The sequence below is a fragment of the Nomascus leucogenys genome, chromosome 4, assembly GCF_006542625.1.
Source record: "Nomascus leucogenys isolate Asia chromosome 4, Asia_NLE_v1, whole genome shotgun sequence".
NCBI lineage: Eukaryota > Metazoa > Chordata > Mammalia > Primates > Hylobatidae > Nomascus > Nomascus leucogenys.
This window is the reverse complement of record NC_044384.1, coordinates 68122889-68147249: the sequence shown is the minus strand read 5'-3', so window position 1 is coordinate 68147249 and position 24361 is coordinate 68122889. Positions and strand designations below refer to the sequence as shown.

The following is a 24361-nucleotide window of genomic DNA, read 5'->3' as shown; positions in this document are numbered from 1 at the left end:
AACACAAATATAGGTATGTAAGTATCTATATAAGTAGAGATTAATTTTCAATGGGGCTTTCCAAGAAAGAGCACTAGTTCCTGAAGAAGAGGAAGAGCTTCAAAGGGTGAAAAAGGACAAAGGAAAGAATGAGTAAGCCAATTTGCTGTCAACCATTCTTGCTTACTTTCAATAACATGACGACAAACAGAAACACAGTAAAGAGGGTGGTGGTGGTGGTGGTGTTTGGTCATATTCAACTGCAGCTTAAAGAGAATGCTCCGCAGAGAGTGGTGGCTCACGCCTGTAATCCCAACACTTTGGGAGGCCAAGGTGGGCAGATCACGAGGTCAGGAGTTCGAAACCAGCCTAGCCAACATAGTGAAACCCAATCTCTACTAAAAATGCAAAAAATTAGCCAAGCGTGGTGGCAGGCGCCTGTAATCCCAGCTACTTGGGAAGCTGGGGCAGGAGAATCGCTTGAACCCGGGAGGCAGAGGTTGCATTGCACTCCAGCCTGGGCGACAGTGTGAGACTCCGTCTCAAAAAAAAAAAAAAAAAAAAAAAAAAGAATGCTCTTCACTCCTGAGATGTTTTTACAAATCCTGGAAGATAAGCATAATTTCTGAAGGCTGAATAACCACTACTGGATGATCACGTCAACTATAAATATATTAGTGAATTGGACTGATCTTAATCAAGAAAAAATTTCTCAAAGTAACAGACTTACATTTATATAACTTAAAAATTTCAACTTAAGTTCTTGAGTAAAAAAGACCCAGTTAGAGATATTCTGGCAACAACTTTTTGAAGTGTTTTCTTAACTCGATATTTAAGATATCTACACTTACATGTAACATATATGAAAGTATCTAATAGTATCTAGCGTACAGAAGCTCAATAGAAGTTATTTTCCTTGATTACCAAGTAACTTCCAAGTAGTGAGAATTAAACTCTGGTAGAAAGGATTTATTTTAACTCAGAGGTTCCAAGACTACTATGGAACACTGGAATGCAAGCCAAGGCTTTATTCCTAGTTACAATATTCTTGTGCAAATTATGGTAGGAAATGTGTTATGAAATTTTAATTTTCTTATCTAATTGTCTTTATCATCATTAACCATTAAAACTAATTTTTTTTTTTTTTTTTGAGACAGTATCACTCTGTCTCCCAGGCTGGAGTGCAGTGGCTCAATTTTGGCTCACTGCAACCTCCACCTCCTGGGTTCAAGCAATTCTCCTGCCTCAGCCTCCCAAGTAGCTGGGATTACAGGGGTGCGCCACCACACCCAGCTAATTTTTTGTATTTTTTAGTAGAAAGGGGGTTTCACCATGTTAGTCAGGCTGGTCTCAAACTTCTGACCTCAGGTGATCTGCCGGCCTCAGGCTCCCAAAGTGCTGGGATTACAAGAGTGAGCTACTGCACCTGGCCCATTACCACTAATTATTAAAGCTGTATAAGGAATGTTTTTAATGTTTACCTCTACTCTGTTTCAGAACAGGTAAACAGAATAGGAAGTTGTGTACAATATGAATTTGGTCGGAGAAAATAAAAGTGCATGTCTCTCCTTTCTCTTCCTTTAGGTTTGCTAATGCTTCTCTTTCATGAGTGAGTTTCAAAGGAATCTAGTATTACTCCAGATACTTTTAACCTGGATTCAATCCATGGCTCAATATCATCAGATTAGCTGACAATCCTTGTTTTGCCTACTGAGCTGTGAGGTTCAAAAGAGAATCAGATGTAAAAAGCACTGTGTGAACTACAAAGCACTATCATTTTTAAGGTACTATTTTTCTTTTGAGAGTCAATATAGCTATTTCTAGGCAGAAAAGAGAGCCACAAATGGTTTTTGGTCTCTATTATAAGTCAGAATGCTGACAAAACTCCTATGTAGGAGGAACAATCTGAAATCTGAGAAGCTATAGAGCTCTGTTGTAACCCTTTGCTATTGTTACAATAAGAGACTATATAGCAAGGTAAGGTGGCTAAGACCTGTAATCCCAGCTACTAGGGAGGGTGAAGCAGGAGGACTGCTTGAGGTCAGGAGTTCAAGACCAAGACCAGTCTGAGCAACATAGTGAGACCTTGGCTCTAAAACAAAACAAAACAAAAACAAAAACAAAAACAAAAAAAAAACCTGCTATTTATTTTAAAAGGTTAACAATTCCCCAATCTATGCATATTATTAGAGATTAATCTTATATTGTCAAAATAATATAGTTACCAGACATAAGGTAGTTAAAAATGTACTTACTGCTAACATTTGTGTTATTTTTCCCAGTCATGGCCTGAATACACATTGATAACCAGAAAGGTAAACTATTACATATTTTGAAACAATTTTATCCCAATAAACAGATGTTAAGGAATTGGCCAATGATGACACAATTTTTAAATTTTTAGAAGTTTTTTTAAAGCCAAAGAAAAAGAAATGACTTCCACCCTGTAACTTGCAGCTTCATAATCTACTTCCTTTAAGTTGGAAGCGTCTCCATGTTACAACTGAATTTTTTAAGGACTTATGTTTGAATTTAAGTTTCTTAGAATTTTGGAGGATCGCACTAATCAGAAAACGTGGTCTTGGATACTGTTTTCTTTTTGTTTGTTTGTTTTTTTTTTTTTTTTTTGAGACGGAGTCTCTGTCGCCCAGGCTGGAGTGCAGTGGCGCCATCTCGGCTCACTGCAAGCTCCGCCTCCCGGGTTCACGCCATTCTCCTGCCTCAGCCTCTCCGAGTAGCTGGGACTACAGGCGCCCGCCACCACGCCCGGCTAATTTTTTTTTTTGTATTTTTAGTAGAGACGGGGTTTCTAAGCTGGACAAACTCAGCAAATTTTCTATTGCTGGATCTACTCCGTTATGAAAGTCCTAAAAGAGTTTGGTTAGTTTTTTCTTCAGTCATTGTGATGAAAGAATGTCTCTTTAGAAGAATGATATCAATAGCAAAGTGAAATTTGTTAGGATAGCCTCATATTATATGAACAACCATGGCTCTTTCTAGTAGCTGGTAAGAATAATGTGCTCTGACAACTAATATAAAACCACCATCACAGCAACAAGTTTATCAGCATCTCATAAAAAGGGTTGCTGGCCTATGTTCTATGAGTCCCATAAGGTACTTCTTTTCTTTTTTGACCACCCAGAAGGCAGAATAGCTGGCCCCCAAACATTTTTCATGAAATCTGATATTTAAGAATCCCAGCCTTAAAACTCTTCAAAAACCAACACTCTTAATTAGAGGCAGAGCAGAGAAATGGTTAAAACAGGACAATGAAATCTATTATTCAGTGTGTAAAATCTACACATCACGTAACTGTTCACAGTCTGTTTTCTCTCCGTTTTACAAGATTATGAAAATTACCTGAAATGTTTCACTTAAAATAGAAATTTGCATATTCTAAGTGTTCAGCAAATATTATCTATTATTAGTACCTTTATTTTCAAGACTATAAAAACTCCAATAATCCATGTAATACTACAATACTCATGTTGGTTTCCAGGATTATCAATTTAAAGCACTAAGAGGTTTCAAACTTAACAGCGAAGGCAAACAAAAACTGTTTTAACATTTCTAAATATTTCCGATATACCAGATAACCTTAACACGAACCATTCAAAGCTGAGTTTTTAAAGGAAATCTCCTGCTTTTGCGTATCTGAAAGCTAGCAAGAGTCAAATAAATTAACATTGCTACTAAGATTACTTTCACTATTACTTTTAAAAAGCCACTGTGTTACAGAAACAGATTATGAATGCATGAGTATATATAAGAATATTTTCAAATGCTAAAGAAACTTCATATTCTCCAGGGAAAGTCAGACTAATAACTGCAATATTTAAAATGTTCATAAGCAGCTTAACTAAGGTTAGAACTAACTGGGGATCAGAAAATGTATCTACAGGAGTTATAATCTGTAAAACAGCAGAAGATGAAAACAATAAAGCTAGGGCTATGCAAAAATCCAGGGATCTGAACACCTTGTACGCAAAAATCCAGGGATCTAAACACCTTGTTACGCTTTAAGAATTGTATTTTCTTTAAAAATAACATCACCACGTTGTATAGAAGTTTACAGTATACAATGTGCTTTCTAAAGTATTCTCATTTGTTCCACACGAAAACATTAAATTATGCAGGAAAATTACTTTTGCAGGATAAGAAGACAAGGTTATTATTTTTGTATTTTTAAAGTTGCAGCTGATAGAAGATAAGGTTCTGAAAGTTAATGCGATATGTCAAAAACCATTGTTAGGAAGTGAGGAAGTGATAAATCAAGAATTTAAACCCAGGCCTTCTCACTTATATTTCAATGTTCTTTCCACAACTCCGTAAAACTTCTAAAGAAAGAGGCAAATTAGCATCTTCACAGAAAGAAACCTCTCGGCCAAACCACAGACTAGTTTTTAACTAGCTGCAGACTACCTTTAAGTCTTTTCACCTTTAATTTCTCATGTGTAAAAATAAAGGAAATGAATAAAGAAAATCAGAGGTCCCTTCCTGTCCCAAGGATAAATCTCAACACTGCACCCTTTACAAGGCACAGGCATTTTACAAATACATGTTTTTAGCAACAAATTCCAAGTCAGAAAGCAGTGTCAACAGCTCTTAAGCAACCTACAGCAATTATTAGACAAATTCTTCATGCCCATCTGCTACACGTTACTTTAACGTGACTAAGTCTATATACAAAGAGCAGTAGAAACCTCTTATGAACTATGATGGAAATGACTCCATTAACCATCCTCTTTTTGGACTGAAATAATGCTCCTAAAACTAAGAATGGTTTAAAGAAAAGTTTACGTGTCAGCTAATAGCAAGAAATCAAAATGATATTTTTAAAATCACTCTTAATTTTTTTTAAGAATAAAAACCTCTTCTCCAACGAAGTGTTTTCCAAATATCCTACCATTTCTCCAATCTACTTCAAAAGAGTAGCAGTCACGTTTTCCAACTTCCATAGGGGAAAAAGTAGTATCGACAGCTTGATAAAAACATCTTCCTTTTAAACTCATTCTACCAGCTGGACACTAGTCTGCAAATAAAATTCAGGCTTTTTCCCCCCCTGGGTATTAACAAACCAGTGTAAGTCTGCACAATGTATTTTCAGCTAAATTCTTTCCTCGTCTGAATATTTTTGTTCTCTTCACTCCTCCTCAAATATTCTTCACGGAATACACACCCAGAGATTTCCACTTTCCCAGTTCTGCGTAGTTCATAAAACTATTCCGATAACTAATTCTTACCAACTACTATGAAAACTATGAGATTATGAAAACTATACAAGATTAAGAACATTAAAAGTATCCTACATAAGTACACTTAACACTCATTTTCCTTCCATTTTAACACCTCGTCTATCTCTAACTAAAACACATAACGAGTTAAACTTGACCTTAACCAAGATGCCTGTAGAGCTTCAGAAATCTATTCAGTGACTGTGTCAAATATAAAAGATCCTTAAGTAGTAAAACTTTTCTCCCCTTGTCTATAATCTCCAGGGGTAAACATTTCAAATTTTTAAAGGCTTCTGCTCTTAACCCAAAGTAAAGATTTTTCTCAACAAGACTGTTAATATAACGACTTCATCTTACACAGTGGACACTATCTCATTTTGCTTTTAAGCCACTTGGCACCAATAGAGCATATGTTCTGCCAGTTCTGAGCTAATCTCCAGGAAAGGCTTTGTATAACGATTGAAGAAACTCAGATCAGTGCCCAAGATTTTTAACGGCCTACTTGAGCATATGTTTTTGTTTGTTTTTTGTGGTTTTTTTGGTATGTTTTTGAGACGGAGTTTCGCTCTCGTGGCCCAGGCTGGAGTGCAGTGGCACGATCTCGGCTCACTGCAACCTCTGCCACCCGGGTTCAAGCGATTCCCCTGCCTCAGCTTCCCAAGTAGCTGGGATTACAGACATGTGCCATCACGCCTGGCTAATTTTGTATATTTAGTAGAGGCGGGGTTTCACTGTATTGGTCAGGCTGGTCTCGAACTCCTGACCTCAGGTATCTACTCACCTCGGCCTCCCAAAGTGCTGGGATTATAGGCATGAGCCACCGCGCCCGGCCGTGCATGTTTTTAATACACAGTTAATTTCCGTTAAAACAGCTATTTCACTATCCCTTATAATTTACATAAACCATTCTAAAATGAAAACGAAATACATGACTGAAGATTGCAGGCTCATTTCAACTTTAGGATTAGAGATAATTCCGAACCATTACATACACAGCACTGGATCTGCAACACACTTCACCTTAGTTCGCAGTTTAACCACGGGTGTCCAGTGGAAATTACAATCCCGGCGACTACACTGCTTTAAATGTTTCCTAAGGTTTCAACGAGTGCAACAGTAACTTCTTATCCCAGACACCGTCTTACTGTTATTAGTAAAACAGCTGTCAGCTAAGCTGCGGATAGCTCTTTGTACAAATTCAACGCTTTGGGATCTGTAAGGATGCGTCATTCCACATCACTCTTCAAAACGCGATAGAAGAACCTGACATGCTCCACGGGTCTTGAAGCATCACAAGTGGGCACTTGAAAAACGATGAAGGGAACTGCCTGTCCAATGCGGCAAGGTTAGATTACACTGGCATTTAAGACAGTACTGTAGAGTGGCTGCTCTTTCCCCGGACACTACTAAAGCAGCAATTTCCTCTTCCTGCTTTCATCCACCTCTCCCAGGACCCGGGTACCTCCTCCCGGCCCGAGCGGCCGCGGTAGACTCCCCGGCGTCGGCGCACGCTCGGCGGCTGGCGGCGGGAACGCGCGGCGGGCCGGGCGCGCCCGCGCCCCCGCCCCCGCGGGTCCGACCGCCGCACGCCAGCGGCGCCCTCTCGGCCGCGCACACTCACACTCGCACGCACACGCTCCTCCGGCCCCGCCATGTTCCGGGAGGCGGCGGCAGCCCAGCCCCGACAGCCGCGGTGAGGGGCGCCCGCGCCGAGGCCAGCTCGCGGCCCTCCGCCCGGCCCCCGCCCCGCCCCGCGTGGCGCCCCCGCCCAGTTGGCGGCTCCCACCTGCGCCGCGGCTCCTCGGGACGCTGGGAGAGGCGGCGGCGGCAGCTGCGGCGGGCGGGGCCCCGGCGGACCCGCGCCGGGGGGCACTAACGGCCTGTCACTGTCAGGCGAGCTACGGCTCGGGCCAGGACAGGCCGGTGGCGCGTCGGGGCCGGGTAGGGCGGGCAGGGAGCGTCCCCTACCTTGCTCTGGGGAGGGGGAACGGGAGCAGCGCAAAACTGAGGGGGTCTCCTCCCAGGCGCCGGGGACAAGCTCGAAACCGCGCCCCTCCTTCCTCCTTTCCTGTCGCCACGCCCCCCTCACCCGTACGGACCCGAGGCAAGGCCGGCGCAGGAGGCTTCACCCCCGGAACGAGTGCCTCGGCGTGGCCGTCGCTGTTGTTGTCTTCGTCGCCGCTGCAACCGCCTGTAACGCCGCCGGAGCCGGGCTTGAAAACATCTCCGGTCTCGGTCCGTCTCTCACCACAGCCTCCTCGCTCCCAGGACAGCGTCGCCCCGCGATTGGCTGCGACGCGAGCACGTGACACCCGCGGACACGTGACTACCGCGGGCACGGGACGGGCGGCGTGACCGCCCCGCCCCCCGGCGCCCGCCCCTCCTGCTGCTCAGCCAGGCTCCGCGAGCCGCAGGGCGGGGAAGCGAGACGTACCAAGCGGCAGGCGGCGGAGGGTTGCGGGCCGGAACTCCGCCCTTCGTGCTGGTCGGTCTCCACGCCCCACTCGGGCTAGTGTCACCGCCTCCGCGCCGCAGACACCATCCGACAAAGGAGGGGGAAATCAAAGGCTGGGCGAAGAGGTAGGGCGGGCGCCGCTGACGCTGCTGGGCAAGCGGGCTCTGCAGTAGCATTTGTGGCGACCGTGGCAGTGGCTGTGACTGGAAGCTTCTGGAAATGGCGGCGGCGATGAAGACCCCCACATAGGGTATTCACCTGTTATTTTTACACGGGTGGGTGGACGAGCGTGATCCAACTCAGGCAAAATGACGCTGCGACCGCAGCCCGAGGACTAGGGGAAGTTCCCCCGCTCAGCCTTTGGCGGCCGCCTGGCCCCGCACCAAGCCGGAGAAGCTGCACCTGCGCCCAGAGCCCGCGGCTTCCCGCCTCAGGTGGGGCCCTGGGCCCCGCCCCGAAAGCGCGGTAGCGTGCACCTGCCCTGGGACCTGGGGATCTAGAGCGCGTCCCCTCCCAGCCACGCCTTCCAGTGGCCTTTTTAGAGGAATTCAGTGCACTTTCCCACACGTAGTGTTGGGGATTTGAGAGGGAGCTGCTTAGGTACTAGGAAGGGTGCCTGAGGAAAATTGACCGTCGCAGCGTGGCAGCAGCGTGTACTCACTCCCTTCTGGGCGCGTGTTATTTACGTAGAGGTTAATCTGCAACAACAGCGTCTGTTTATGACTTAGTGCATGCAGTTACAAATTTATGTTACACTGTCCTTTAACATCTTGATGAACTGAGGGTTCAGGTGTGATCATAGCAGATGAAGTGACATTCAGACCTGACAGGGACGGCGAGGTCCCATCAAATTACTATATAAAGCATAAACCTGCATTAAAGATCAGGAGTTTTTCCTTTCCTGGGTTCCTGATTTCTCCCACCTACAAATCTTTAGGGTCAAAAAGACTAGAAAAAGAGCACCTTACGGCTAGAGGTGGAATAGTGTTACATTTAATTTGGTTATTTATGTTGTGAAATACAAAGAAAAAAATAGTCGCCTATGAGAAAGTCAGGAGAGCTCCAGGGTAGGACATTTTCATTGTTACTTTTTTGTGCCACTTGGAAAATTAACTGTTGTTTACCTTCTCTCAATTAAAAAAAAAAATTCTTAAAGACATACTTAAAACTAATCGTTATAGCCGAGCGCAGTGGCTCACGCCTCTAATCCCAGCAATTTGGGAGGGTGAGGCGGGCAGACGGCTTGAGCCCAGGAGTTTGAGACCAGCCAGGGCAACATAGTAAGACCCTGTCTCTAAAAAAAATATATGAAAATTAACCAGGCTGGTGGTGCCTGCCTGTGCTCCCAGCTACTCAGGAGGCTGAGGCCAGAGTATTGCAGTGAGCCATGATCACACCACTGCACTTCAGCCTGGGGACACAGCCTGTCTCAAAAAAAAAAAAAAAGCATAATTACTAGTGAATAGTCTGTTTCAAGTACAGGTGACTTTGAGAAATCAAGGATTAGATTAATATAAATTATTCATGCATTAAAGCTGGCTAATGCAAAACTAATGTACTACAGCTAGTTTCTTAAATACACAAAAGGTTTTATCCTTTTTTCTAAGTTGTAATATCCATACTGCTGCAGAGTACATAATCATACTTCCAATCCCTTCACCCAATTATTTTTTGTATACTTGCAGTGTCAGAATAGCTAAGGATAATGTCAAGTGTTTTGGACCTTTCTTTTTTAAAAATGGTGATGCTTAAGCCGGGCGCAGTGGCTCACGCCTGTAATGCTTGCAGTGAGCCGAGATCCTGCCACTGCACTCCAGCTTGGCAGACAGCAAGACTCCGTCTCCAAAAAAAAAAAAAAAAAGGTAATGCTTCTAGAGACAACTACCCTATCCTCCTTAAACCTACAGTGTGCTTGAGGTCTTACCAGTTGGAAATACAGTAACAATTATGTGTTGTAAATAATGTTTAAAGGGAGCACTGACAAAGTTTATAGAAAGATCATGTTAACTTAAAACTTGGCTGTGACTAAAGATGGGAAAGCAAAACATTTGAAATTTAACCAAATTTTTACTTCACAGTAACCTGATCTTGATAAAAGCGATCTGGAAATTGAAAATGGGTGACACTAGAGTAACTGTTAACTAGATTATGTAATGATGTCTTCACAGCCATAGACAGAAGACTTCAAAATGGTCCTCTGTCATTATGACGTAATACTTAGAGCTGCAAGTTGCTACGGTTACCACGAGGATGTACACAGAGCAGAATAAACAAATAAGAAGTTTATGTAGACTGGAAGTCCATATTTTATTTCTCTAGTGACATATTTACAGTTCAATATAAATTAAAGGCCTGCTTGTACACCAAATCCAGGTCCCTTGGGTGGTTCAGTCAAAGAGGTAAGACCTCCAGCTGGCTCACAAGAGAAGCGTCCACTCCTGAAATGAAAAGTAATATTAAACTACTAATGATTAACATTTGTAAATTTTTACTTAAATTCCAATGGTTACCTCACAAGAGCCCAGTTAAGTAACTATTTTTACCCTAAGAACTAGCATGGATTATTTAATTCAAACATTTCAACTGATGCAAGATTTTCTCTTCCTAAAGTTAAATATGGAAAAACATCAGACTTCACCATAAACATAAAAAATACAAAAGTAGCACTAATAATAGTTCCTATTTACTGAGCAGTATGCATACATTAGCTCATTGAATCCTTATAATGCCACAAGACAAGTGATACTGGCTTTATTTTACAGACAGAGAAACCAAATTTGGGAGATTCAGCATCTACCCAAGAATCAAAGCAAAGAACTATGGCAAAAATACCCAACCCCAGAGAACATTTTTAAAAACCATGTTTTAATAAACTAGAGCACTGTATTTCTTTTTATAGTTGAATTTTATTTAGATCGAGATCCACAGTCACAGTGAATAGAGGGAATACACACACTTATACATTGTATTTGGAAATAGAAACTGGATTCCTTGAGGAAATATGATTTGGGACAATGTCCCTTAGAAGCAGTGAAGTCAAAATCAGTTTGTATTTATGTATCATAAAGACTAAATTAGTAGTAGTAATTTTCTGAAAAAAAGTTTCCAAACCAGGATGGCCACAGCAGCCACAAAAGGAAGTAAACAGGAACAAATCCTGATGGAGCAATTTATGAAGACAGGCAGCACAGAGGGAGAAGAACCTGTCTGTCAACCCCACACACGCTTTCCCAGGTAATTGCTCACCTCTGCCCTGTCTGACCTCTGTTTCTAGAACCCAGCTCAGCACTTACTGTATGTCACCCCTCCACCACTATTCCCTGGCTTTGCTAATTTACCTGTTCCTGCCACAGATTTACCTAAAGAAAGAACTTGATCAGTTTATATCTTTTCAACCCCCTCTGGCTTTGCCCTTCACATTGCGTCATCAATCCTTTAAGTCTGTTCTTTAGAGCCCTAGGGAATCATTTTTTATTGGAGCCAGGAAAGTGACACCACATAATATTTATAAGATCTTTCAAGATGTCACAGCATATAATACAAGTTACTAAGTAATGAACAATTATGTACAAAGTCAGAAATCAGTTAATATATTTGGATTATAGGTCTTGTTCACTACAAAAACAGATCAAAAAGCAGTCATTGTATACTGTAAGAGCCTGAAACTTGTAGAGTAAGCAGCGAAATGATAATTTTTTAAAAAAGACAACAGTATTATATTTTGCAATTTTTAAATTTTATTTATTATTTTTGAGACAGGGTCCCACTTTGTCACCCAGGTTGGGCTGCAGTGATGCGATAATGGCTCACTGCAGTCTTGACCTTCCAGGCTCAGGTGATTCTGTCACCTCAGCCTCCCAAGTAGCTGGGACTACAGGTGTGCGTCACCATGCCTGGCTAATTTTTGTATTTTTTGTAGAGACAAGACCTCACCATGTTGCCCCAGCTGGTCTTGAATTTGTGGGCTCAAACAATCTGCCCACCTCAACCTCCCAAAGTGCTGGGATTACAGGTGAGCCACTGTGCCCGGCCTGTAATTTTTTATGTTACCTATTGATAGGCACCACTGCTGCTCTTTAAATGCCAATGAAATTATTTTGGAGAAACTTTCTGCACCTTTACTAAGTTTCTTCTTATGGTTTAAGCTCAGCTACCTCTTTTCTTTTCTGCCTAAAACTTTTCTCTTGATCAAATATCAGAATGGAATACGATTTAAAAGTTTCATTTTAGACGTCTCCTGAAAGCTAAGCATTTGGTATCTTAAAGCCTCTTACCAGTTTGGATACATACAGATCTTCTAAAATTAATAAACTCCTTAATATCGACACTGTTTATCAACACAAAGGATCAATTTAGGAAGATTATAAAAACTGAAGTTTCCGGAACAATAAATGGGAGAATTAATCGTAAGTACTTCCTGAGTTCTTCATAGGATTATAGAATTTTATATATGGAAGTAATTTTTAAAATAATCTGGTCTAGAGTTTCCTAAAGTTTGTTCCATAAAATTACAATCCCATGGCATTGTATAGAAAAATGGGAGTCCCAGTGATCCAGTATGTCTGGCTGTAAACCTCCCTTCCTCGCCATTCACACAGTGTACCTTAAAATACTACAAAGGCTACAAAATCCTCCAATAAAGCCTATAATTCTGTTTAATCTACTAAAAATGTAACCCCCCCTTTCATCTGTAAACATGCCTCAGAACACTCAAGAGGCAGTGAGCTAGCCCTATCCACTCACCTGACAGCCACAATTTACACTAGTGTTTTTCACTTACTAAACAAAAAATGATTTTCCTGATATGCTTAAAATGCCATCTAATAATTACGTCTTCACTAAAATTTAAAAAGTATGGTTCATCAGTCATTCCAACACTATACGTACGTGTACCATTTTAACTTATTTGCATTCTAGAAAACTTGGCCTTTCTGTAAACTTTCATGGCTTAAAGTACTTTATATAGACAAATTACTTTATGAAAGTTTAGTGCTTATCTTTTTACTATCGCTGAGATATATCCAGCACTGTCCCTATTTTTAGTATAAAAAACCAAAAGTGATGCTATTGTCTAGAGTCATCTACCAACCGCATTGGAACTGTAGCCTAGCTCTAAATATGAAGAATTAAAATTGGATTTAAAATGAGTTATAAACTAATCCACACTAAAAAATTTCTACCTATTAGTAACCTGAAAACAAGTTTAGAATTTTTCAGTACTTTAAATTCATTGAAAATAAGAACAATCTCAGCACAAAAATATTTAGTAATGTCAAGATTAAGAGACTACAGCTGACCCTTGAACAACACAGGTTTGAACTGCGTGGGTTCACTTGTACATGGATTTTCTTAAGCCTCTGCTACCTCTGAGACAGCAAGGCCAACCCCTCCTCTTCCTCAGCCTATACAACATGAAAATAATGATAAGACTTGTATTATGATCCACTTAATGAAGAGTAAATATATTTTCATTATGATTTTAATAACATTTTCTTTTCTCTAGATTATGGTAAGAATACAGTCACTATATAATACACACAACATGTAAAATATGTGCTATGTTATTCATTAAGGCCTCCAGACAACAGCAGGCTATCAGTAAAGTTTTGGAGGAGTCAAAAGTTACACACAGATCTTCAACTGCATGAGCAATCAATGTCCCTAACGCCCATGGTGTTCAAGAGTCAACTGTATTATCTTACCACTGCTTTAATATTTTCAGTGGTCATTCACCAACGATAATACAAAAGCAGTTTTGAACCACATATAGACATCAGTCTTTTACTAATTTTGGCCAGGGTAAGACCTGGCAGTGGTACTCAGGAATCAGTTACTGTTGAACCAGTTTAATTCCTCTCGGTTTTTCATTATAGAGATGCACAATTAGTACCTCTTTCAAAGAGCAGAGATATTTATTATTAAAATACCAATAAAAAAGAATTAGACAGCTTTGGTTAATTTAGAGTAACTATAACTATATTATGGTTATTGCTATCCCAGTCTCTGTCATTATCCAAGATATTGGGTAAGTAAAGTGAAAAGTTCTTGTTTTCATGTGCTGACATGACATTCTAGTATTGCTATGTCCAAATACAAGCTTTATATAATACAGCATTGGTGGATGCTTGCAATTATTGAAACCTAAGTAGACTTTTGTCTGCTTTTTAAATAAGAGGTAGTAAGTAAAAAATAAAAATAGATTCAGACACTAATAATTTTAAAGTATTTGGCTCAAATCCAGAACACTGTCAAGAAAATCTCAGCAAAAAACTATTCATGATTACTGGTAAGTAACATTCCTATTAATTAATGCTTAACTGAGTACTTAGTTCCTGCTTATTGTTAAAATACAATGTTACAGTACCTCGTATTACAAATAACAACAGATTTTAATTTCACCCCGATAATGTCATCCAGATTTATAACTTTAAATACTACCCTTAGTAACTGATGAATCCCCAATTTGCGTTTCCAGCCCTAACCTATTCCCTATATTCCAGGTTCATATCTACCTATCAGCATCATACCATGGATGTCTAACAGGCATCTCAAACTTACTATGTCTAAAACAAAATTTGACTTTTCTTCCCCAAACTTGCCCTACCACAAATCTTCTCCATTTTCGGTAAAGGAACCTCAGAGATGCTTAAGCCAAAAAGCTGGAAATCACTCATAAATCCTTAGTCCCACACATCTACTAAATTCTAATCTCCACATAGCAACTATGACAGTATTTTTTAAGATTGCTCATTTCATTCCCTACTGAAAACATTCCAACAACAGTTTTTATTATATTTAAGATTCAGCCCAGATTACTTATCTGGGCCTTTATCTCCTCTGACCCCTTCCACTGCTTTCTTTCTTGAGCACCTCACTGCAGCCATACTGTTACCTTACTTTTCTTGCAGGACCTTGATACATCCTCTTTCCCCTCCCTGGAACATTGTTCCTTTGGCTCTTTACATTGTTCTCTCTAGCTCTTCATTCAGGTCATGGCTCAAATATTACCACCTCTAAGAGGCCTCTCCTCACTAAATTTACTCCCAATCTATCCCCTAACCCTGCTACATTTTATTGTGTAGCCTTTTTATCATTCACATATTACACTAGTCATCTGTCTCCATCACTAGAAGATATATGAGAACTTTATCTTGTTCATAATTGTATTCGCAACCTAAAATAATGCCTGACACACAGCAGGCACTCAAAAAAATTTGTGAAAAAAATGACTGTTGAGTATGTAATGTAATGTGACATAACAAAGTAGACAAAGCAACTATCAATCTGTGTGGCAGGAGAGTAATACTGGATTAATGTTATGAACCATAGATCCCACAGTTCACAAGAAGCAAAACAGAAGATTCTAAACGCCAAAGTGGCCGAGCGTGGTGGCTCAAGCCTGTAATCCCAGCACCGTGGGAGGCCAAGGCAGGCAGATCACTTGAGGTCAGGAGTTCGAGACCACCCTGGCCAACATGGTAAAACCCCGTCTCTACTAAAAATACAAAAATTAGCTGGGCATGGTGGTGGCATGTGCCTATAGTCCCAGCTGCTTGGGAGACTGAGGCAGGAGAATCGCCTGAGCCTAGGAGGCAGAAGTTGCAGTGAGCCAAGATCACACCACTGCACTCTAGCCTAAGTGACAGAGCAAGACTCCATCTGGGCCGGGGGGAGCCCAACACCAAAGTTATGACTATAGAATTCAAAACATCTAATCAGAAGAGAGGGGCCATCTAAAGAACCCAAGTGGATTTCACAAGGAAATCTGCACTTGAGATATTCTTTAGAGTACCCAAAAGGTGAAAGAAGTTATGGATTGAAGTACAAACCTAAGAATAGCATGAATTTATTTTAAAATACCTGAATCCTAAAAAGCAGATAAAGCTTGTGGAAAATATTATGAAATTTGTACTTTTGGGGGGGACAGTGTCTATTTAAAGCAAGAATAAGTAAGGGATAGGAGCACTAGCTAAGAAAGATACTGTAATGTTAGATGACTAAAGTTTTACTTCAGTTGCCTCCATAAAGGAGAATGATTTTCACCAGGGAAATGACTTACCTCCTAAAAAAAGGGGGTATACCCAAGAAAGTGAGGAATTAGGAAGAAAATGCCAAAACTCTTTAAGCAAATTCAATTCTATAGGCTCAGGTTAAGAACAGTATACGTCGGTCGGGCACGGTGGCTCACGCTTGTAATCCCAGCACTTTGGGAGGCCGAGGCGGGCGGATCACGAGGTCAGGAGATCGAGACCACGGTGAAACCCCGTCTCTACTAAAAATACAAAAAATTAGCCGGGCGTGGTGGCAGGCGCCTGTAGTCCCAGCTACTCGGAGAGGCTGAGGCAGGAGAATGGCGTGAACCCAGAAGGCAGAGCTTGCAGTGAGCCGAGATTGCGCCACTGCACTCCAGCCTGGGCAACAGAGCGAGACTCCGTCTCAAAAAAAAAACAACAGTATACGTTTCTTAGAAAACAAAGTAATGGTCAACAGGGGCCAGCTAGCATTTACTAAACTTAAGTTATCCTGAACTGACCTCATTTTCTCATTAAGTAGGGTATTATTAGTAGTTTTAGAGCGCAAACTCTAGAACCACTCATACCCTCTTAGTAATTCTATTTCAAGGAATTGTTCTTTATAATAAAGCTTAAGAAAAATATTTTAAAATGGGAATAAGAGCACATCACAGCTGTTTTAAAACATTAGAATACCGTATGGACATCAAAACCTCCAAATGTACTGAAGGAAGAAAAAATTTATATATATAAACAAAAAATTTGAGGGATTATGACTAAAACCATGCAAACATTTGCTAGTATTAAGAGAGAATTTTGAGTGATTGGACACATATATGGAATAAAGGTTTGTTTAAAAGTAAAAGTCCAAGTTCATAACTGAAAGGAAAGTAATTAATATAACAGAAGTATGGGATGGGAGCAACCTGGATAAACAGTGAATAGAAAAAGATCTATGTACTATGAAGTACAGTTAATTGTGTAATGTCTCTGAAGTAGGAGTTGATGTAATTAGGCAGAATTATTACAAGCATAATGTCTGGAACAAAGGAGGCAGTCTCACAGTGCTCTGTGCTGCTCAGTATGTATCTCAAAATACTATGATTAGGCTGGGCACAGTGGCTCACGCCTGTAATCCCAGCACTTTGGGAGTCCGAAGCGGACAGATCACGAGGTCAGGAGATCGGAGACCATCCTGGCTAATACGGTGAAACCCCGTCTCTACTAAAAATACAAAAAATTAGCCGGGCGTGGTGGCAGGCGCCTGTAATCCCAGCTACTCGGGAGGCTGAGGCAGGGGAATCGCTTTTACCTGGGAGGCGGAGCTTGCAGTGAGCTGAGATTGCGCCACTGCACCATTGTACTCCAGACTGGGTGACAGAGTGAGACTCTGTCTCAAAATATAAATAAATAAAAAAGACAAAAAACCATGATTAGTTTAAGCATCACATTAAAGCATTAAATAGTCACTAGCCAACTAGAAAACCCACAGAGGAGGGAGACCAAAGCTATGTCATATGAGAAAAACAATGAAACAATTGTGGATATTCCATCTGAGAAAAAGATAAGGGGAAGACAGGGTAGCTATTTCAAGTAATTGAAGAGCTGTCATTTGGAAGAGGTACTAAAATTATCTTTTGTTGATTCAAAGGGCAGAATTGGATTTTTAGGTAGAAATTAGAGGGAGATGGTCTTTGGGTCAATCTTCTATCAGTATGAACTTTTAAATATTGGAATAGATTTCTATTTGTAGTAAAATTTCCTTCTCTATAAATATTCAGGTAGGTATCAGATGATTATCAGACAGGGTTTTAGAAAAAAATTATTCCTGCTCTAAATGAGATTCATATAGATAATACTATCCAAAGCTCCTGCCAATTCCTATGAACTTAAGGTATAAAATTTTTAAAATCAAGTTTATGTGAAAGATTAATTTAGGTGAGCCACTAAAACTTCCTATATATAAATAAAGCATACCTTGGCCCAGGTTTTGGGATTTTGCCAGCCTTGAGCTCATCAATAATTTCTTCAATATCCTTAGGTGTCAAATCCTCCTGGAAAAAAAATTAACAGTAGTCATATTGAAATTACTTTCTTTTATATCGATATATTTATAGAGACAAGGTCTCACTATGTTGCCCAGGCTGCCTCAGCCTCCCAAACTGCTGGGATTACAGGTATGAACCACCACGCCTGGCACAAAATTACTTTCTACTGCTGAAATCTGTAAATCCCTAATGCCAGTGATTTTATTGTCTGTCTCAGTTCACAAGATAGTTACCAAGGCATCAACAATTAAGTAACTCCTATATATAGTACACACTGCTAAATATAATATGCAACAAGAGCTGCAGCTGAAGAGGCAATACAGAATATTGCTTTGAACTGAAACATACTTGCATTTGAGTTCTGGCTCTATCACTTACTAGCTAGTAATCTTGGACAAGTTACCCAGCGTCCCCAAGTTTGTTTGTTTATTTGTAAACCTAATTTGGCATGTTTTTGAGGATTAATGAGAACAATGTCAACGTACATACTAAATAAATGTTGTATTATTGAAGAAACAGTAAGGTACAAAGTAGCTGTAGTAACTTGTTAAGTAGATGCCTAATATCTATCCCTAACGATCTAACTACTGCTAACTGAAAGAATATCTATCTCAAACAAATCCATCTACAGGCTACTATATTTAGACTTAACAATGCTTCACACAAAGCCTTGACTGTCTAATTCCTATTTAAATCAAGAAATAAGTACCCAGATGCCAAATTCTCAAGGAAAACCAAAGAAAAAAAGTGGAACATCAAGCAAACTTGGCTTCAGAGTTTCAAAGCTTAGAGGGGCAAGGGGCAAGGGACCCAGCCAGCCCCAGAGAGTCTAACAAGAGACCATGTAAGCTACACAAAGTTAAGGTCCCCAAAAGCTTTAACCTCAGTATAAGAGTAAACTGTCCCTCAAAGAAAACTGCTAGTCTGGAACCTTTCACACCGGAGGAACAGAGGCCTAGGGTATAAGGAGAGGGGCTTTTCTGGAGCCAGCAGTACTGCCAGGAGCAAGAGAGAAACAAGGCAAATCCCTTCTTAAAGAAAATCTACCGTAAGTACAGTCCCTCCAAAATTTCCATAAACAAATTTCTAAGAAATATGAGCTAACAAGGTATCTTGAATGAAAATGGTGATATAATTAGGGTAGCAAGCAATTTTTAAAGAAATAACTAGAAAACGCCATATATATGGATATTAAGAACATTTTTAGAAACTTACAAGTCAAAGAAATCAAAATGAAAAACTTAAAAAAGAAATAGAGACGCTCAATCAAAAACAAAAAAGACTGCGATCCAGCTGCAGTACTTAGAGGTATGATACCATCTCTATGAAATTTTTTTAAAAAGCCATATAACATATTACTATAGCTGCATACATATATAGACCCAATTTATGATAATGGTTATCTCTAGGGATAAAAGGAAGAGAAAAAGATTTGGGATGGAGTATTTCACCTGTATCTGTAGCTTATTTCTACAAATGATGATGATGATGACAGTATCTGAAGTAAAATGTGGCAAAATATTACTCTAAGTTAAGTCCTGATAGTTGGCTACACTAGGATTATTTTCTGTATTTATATCCAAATTATTAAATTTTTCATAATCTAAAGTTTTAAAATTTGTCTTCTGAAGTTAAATGCAAAAATGTTTAAAGAATTTTTTAAAACCTGGATATTTATGGTAAACATTTCTTCTAAATGAGTAATTCAGAAACCAACATCTAAGGACACAAAATCGAATATTTAATATGTTTTAAATATGACATCATACAACTTTAACTTGTATTACATGAAATACTCACATAGTAATTGTCATTTATTTGAACCATTGGTGCGTTCACACAGGCCCCTAAACATTCCACTTCTATAAGAGTGAAAAGTTTGTCAGGTGTAGTCTCCCCAACCTTTATTCCTAAAAATACAAATAAACACTCTAAGGACCAGGTTATATTTTAATAGTGATTTGGTTTAAAAAAAAAAAATTTTTATAGAGGTATATTAAAAGTTTAAGACTATTAAGTTTTTTTAAAAAGAGGCCAGGCGCGGTGGCTCACGCCTGTAATCCCAACACGTTGGGAGGCCGAGGTGGGCGTATCACAAGGTCAGGAGATCTGTATCATCCTGGCTAACATGGTGAAACCCCGTCTCTACTGAAAATACAAAAAATTAGCCAGGTATGGTGGCGGGCGCTTGTAGTCCCAGCTACTTAGGAGGCTGAGGCAGGAGAATGGCGTGAACCCGGAAGGCAGAGCTTGCAGTGAGCCGAGATCGCGCCACTGCACTCCAGCCTGGGTGACAGAGCGAGACTCCATCTCCAAAAAAAAAAAGTTTTTTAAAAAGAAAAAATCCTAGGCCAGGTGCAGTGAGTGGCTCAATCCTATAATCCCAGCACTTTGGGAGGCCGTGGTGCGAGGATGGCTTGAGCCCAGGAATTTGAGACCAGTCTGGGCAACATAGGGAGACCCAGCTCTACAAAAAAATTAAAAATTAGCTGGGTGTGGTGCACCACCATACCCAGCTGGTCTGTAGTCCCAGCTACTCAAGAAGCTGAGGCAGGAGTATTGCTTGAGCCCGGGAGGTCGAGGCTACAGTGCGTCATGATTGTGCTACTGTACTCCAGCCTGGGTGACAGAGCAAGGCTCTCTCAAAAAAAAAAAAAAAAAAACTATGTAATTTTAACATTCAAGGAAGTTTTTAGTGGACTTGTTCCTTTAAAAGCAATCAAATTTCAGAGGACTCATCGCCAGTGTTTGTTGTTACACAGCAGTGCATCAGGCTGTATTATTTTCATTTTGATTGTAATAATTAAACTACTAAAATCACAGTCACATTATCAGATTTGGCAAAGACTCAGAAAACTCCTAACGCCAAAGATTATTAAGCGATGTGAAGAAAATGGGTAGTCTCATACATTTAGGAAAAATACGGTAAAGTCTGACCCTACAATTCTACTTCTTATAAACAATCTCAGCATACAACAGGATAAGTATGCAAAGATGTGTGTACATCAAAGTAACTGTTTGTAACAGAAAAACGAGGCAGGCCAAGCATGGTGGCTCACACCTGTGATCCCAGCACTTGGGAGGTCAAGGTAGGACGACTGCTTGAGGCCAGGATTTCACAACCAGCCTGGACAACATAGCAAGACCCCTCTCTACAAAAACAAACAAAAATCAATTAGCTGGGCTTGGCAGCATGCACCCATAGCCCCAGCTACTTGGAAGGGTGAGGTAGAAGATCACTTGAGCCCAGGAATTGGAGGCTGCAGTGAGCCATGATCGAGCCACTGCATTCCAGCCTGGTGACAAAGTGAGACCTCAACTCAAAAAAAACAGAAAAAAAAAAATGAGGCAGACATATATATTGTGCTGTAGAAATACAGCCAAAATAAAGTCTAAAAAGCAAGCATACATACAGTACATTTATATATTTAATAATTAAAACGATAGGCCGGGCGCGGTGGCTCACGCTTGGAATCCCAGCACTTTGGGAGGCCGAGGCGGGCGGATCACGAGGTCAGGAGATCGAGACCACGGTGAAACCCCGTCTCTACTAAAAATACAAAAAAATTAGCCGGGCGTGGTGGCGGGCGCCTGTAGTCCCAGCTACTCGGAGAGGCTGAGGCAGGAGAATGGCATGAACCCGGGAGGCAGAGCTTGCAGTGAGCCGAGATCGTGCCACTGCACTCCAGCCTGGGCGACAGAGCGAGACTCCGTCTCAAAAAAAAAAAAAAAAAAAGATATAAAATCTACAACTAATATATCCAATTGTCATCAGGATTTATACCTTGATGGTGTTGGGGGTGGGGGGTTTGAAACAACTTCAGCTTTCTGTTTTATGTGTTTCAATACCACCCAGCTATTTTTACAACATGCACGTATTATATTCAATAACAAAATATTACTTCATTTGACATACATAGTCAGAAGTGTAGCAATGGCAGTTTTGTAGGGGAAAATGCCCATTTACTTTTAAAATGCTAATTTACTTTTCAAATGTTACTATAATAACATGTTTCAAATTTCCCTTCCCAAAGCATTCTTACTATGCTTGTATCTTATTTGTTCCATGACTTCTTTAGAAGAATATACAGACAATAATGGGTCACTTTTTAATATACCACATGCCGTCACAGAATAGTAAGTGAAACAATTTTCTAAGTGAAACAATCTTCTAAACAACGAATATTTTATAACTTCTAGAAGCATTTCAAACATACTGATTAAAAAAGAAAAATTAAAAACTCAGCTTTAACACTAAGAACTGAGGAAGAATACCAAATAGGAAGAAATAAAGATGTAGAAACACAGTAACACAAAATATTACTGGGTAAGTACAGATCCAATAAGATGGCAGAAGTTGGAAATTTTAGATAGAAATGTATCAAATCTAGAGAGACAATTCTACTTTTTATCAATGTTACAAATATCATGTATTCCCTACCAAGCTTTTTCTGAATGGCCTCCAGTATGCTGTCAGAGTTTCGAAGCATGCAGGGTGTAGTAGTGCAGACCTGAATGTGATACTTTCCAACTGGCTTTCGATTATACATTGTATAAAAAGTTGCTACTTCATATACTCTCATTGGAGGTACTTGTAAAACTTCTGCAACCTAAAATATTAGGACATTTAAAAATAAGATAATTACAGTGTTAGTAATGGAGCTTTATGTTGTACAAAGTATAATTTCAATATTGTCTCAATTTGGTAAAAACAGAAAAGTTCTTCAAGAGCAGAAAACATACTTGTCTTGGATAACTGGGAGATATAAACTCTTCAATTTTTGCAGACAATGTACTTACACTTAAACCATACAGAGCCCAAAAGTTAATGGAGTTATTAACAGCACTTCCTCCTTCTACCCTACTTCTCACCTCTGTAAAAGGATATTCTTTTTCTCTAAATCTTAAAGTCTTTCACTATTAAGAATTTCTACTTTGATCATGTCAACTCACATTTTATAATCTGTCTAAATGGCAAAAAATTGATGGCCAAACCCCAATAAAGGAAGCAATTAGATTTTTTAAACCCTCACCAATTTTTTCCAAAAAGCCTACATACAAATGGTACAGCAACAGAAACAAAGGTTGAAAATCAAAGCTCACTATTGGCCCATATTTTAAATATGTAAACTCAAAATTTTATTATCTCTACATATATGTATACACATATTATCATACACAATCACACACTCCTCTCCCAGAATCCAACACACTACTTCTATTTCATATCACAATACTCTTTGAAAGTTGAATCATATAGTGTAGTACTTTCCAACCCTTCACGTCAAGACATTAATAGAAAACAATTGTTTTGACATTCTGGTGTTCAATACTAAGGGGATCACTAACTCAGCATGCTTTTCTTAGGGCAAGTCTGTTAGAGAATACAAGGCTTTCTAGCTATTTGCCAGGGCTGGTCCTTGTCTATCGTGATTTATAATTCTGTCTACAACTTTCTAGGTGACCTATTATCATTAAGACTTACTATCTGGCATTCTTAAAAATTATACATATATCCATATTCTAATATAAAAGAAGAGCGGGCATTTCAGACAAGTATGTTAACTTTCTCATATTAGGAATTCTAAAGGAAATGTATTCTCAAAAGACGTCTAATCATGGCTCACTTGTGACAGATAAAGTAATTGTGCTATTTCATTCGGCAGTTCTAAATCAAGGATGTATCCCTGAATCTGGGGAGCTCTCTTATCAAAATACACATGCTGGAACCCTACCAAAGGAATAATAAATCTGGAATGAAGCCCTGACTGTCTAATTAGGAAAAGACTCCTTCCTGGAATTCTGCACATCTCCCTACACCTTAGTGACGGTTAAATAAATAATTATTAAGCTTCTGGATATTTTTTGTTGTAAGTTTAGGTGTTTCATGGGTTGGGGGGAGGGGCAGTAACATTAAAATAAAGTCCCAAATATAAAGTGCAAAGAATCTTGAGTCTATTCCCTATAACCTACACTTCCTACCTTTCCCCCACACAAATCCAACCCTAAATATAATAGGACAATATATAAATACATATTTTTTAAGAGATGGGGTCTCACCATCTTGCCCAGGCTGGTCTTAAGCTCAAGCAATCCTCCCACGTCAACATCCCGAGTACCTGGGACTACAGGCATGCACCACCATGCCTGTCTTATTTTTTGAATGTTTTCACTTACCATTACTAAAAATATGATTTTTTCCAAATAATATTATAATTAGAAACATATACCTAAATAATTATAAAGTTGGCTATTTTAATTTAAAAAAAATGTTAAGTAACTTCCCAAGAAATACATAATTTTTATCGAAGAAATAACCACCTATGTTTACTCAGGACAGTAACTCACTAAACTTGCTTTATAATATTTTTCATAGGGAAAAAATACCAGTGTTACAGTACTATACAATGCAAATAAAATAAAATATCATTAAACTAAATCTAAAATTTCCATTTAGGACTCTATTAGATAAATTGAGGACATTCCTATTCTCGCAGAAAGATCGTCTAGCCTAACAGTTATAACCAAATTAAGTTTAGAAAGTGGTAAGAATGAAGTACAACAAAATCTCTGTTACAGTCATTCAAGTAGAAAATGCACTGATTTTGAAATGAATTCAGTCCTAGCACTAAC

General features: G+C 39.7%; 2 protein-coding genes across 8 annotated transcripts in view; both read right to left on the bottom strand.

Annotated features, from left to right (window-relative positions):
* Positions 1 to 7495, bottom strand: part of ANKRD12 (ankyrin repeat domain 12) — a 141006-nt gene extending 133511 nt beyond the window's left edge. For 3 of the 7 annotated variants that reach the window (XM_030810752.1, XM_030810756.1, XM_030810757.1), the window contains exon 1: positions 7313 to 7495. The gene's annotated coding sequence lies outside the window, so the exon portion shown is untranslated. Of the gene's footprint in view, positions 1 to 6233; positions 6455 to 7181 lie in introns of those variants that run through there. The other 4 variants (XM_030810754.1, XM_030810758.1, XM_030810759.1 and 1 more) reach the window with 3 other exon arrangements.
* Positions 7496 to 9955: 2460 nt separating this feature from the next.
* The window catches only part of NDUFV2 (NADH:ubiquinone oxidoreductase core subunit V2), a 32211-nt gene continuing 17805 nt past the window's right edge, over positions 9956 to 24361 (bottom strand). The window contains exons 5-8 of the mRNA XM_003262073.3: positions 22170 to 22338; positions 19529 to 19638; positions 17658 to 17734; positions 9956 to 10106 (exon numbers count right to left, since the gene is read on the bottom strand). Coding sequence (XP_003262121.1) covers positions 10013 to 10106; positions 17658 to 17734; positions 19529 to 19638; positions 22170 to 22338 — 450 coding nt within the window. The 3' untranslated portion in view covers positions 9956 to 10012. The remainder of the gene's footprint in view (positions 10107 to 17657; positions 17735 to 19528; positions 19639 to 22169; positions 22339 to 24361) is intronic.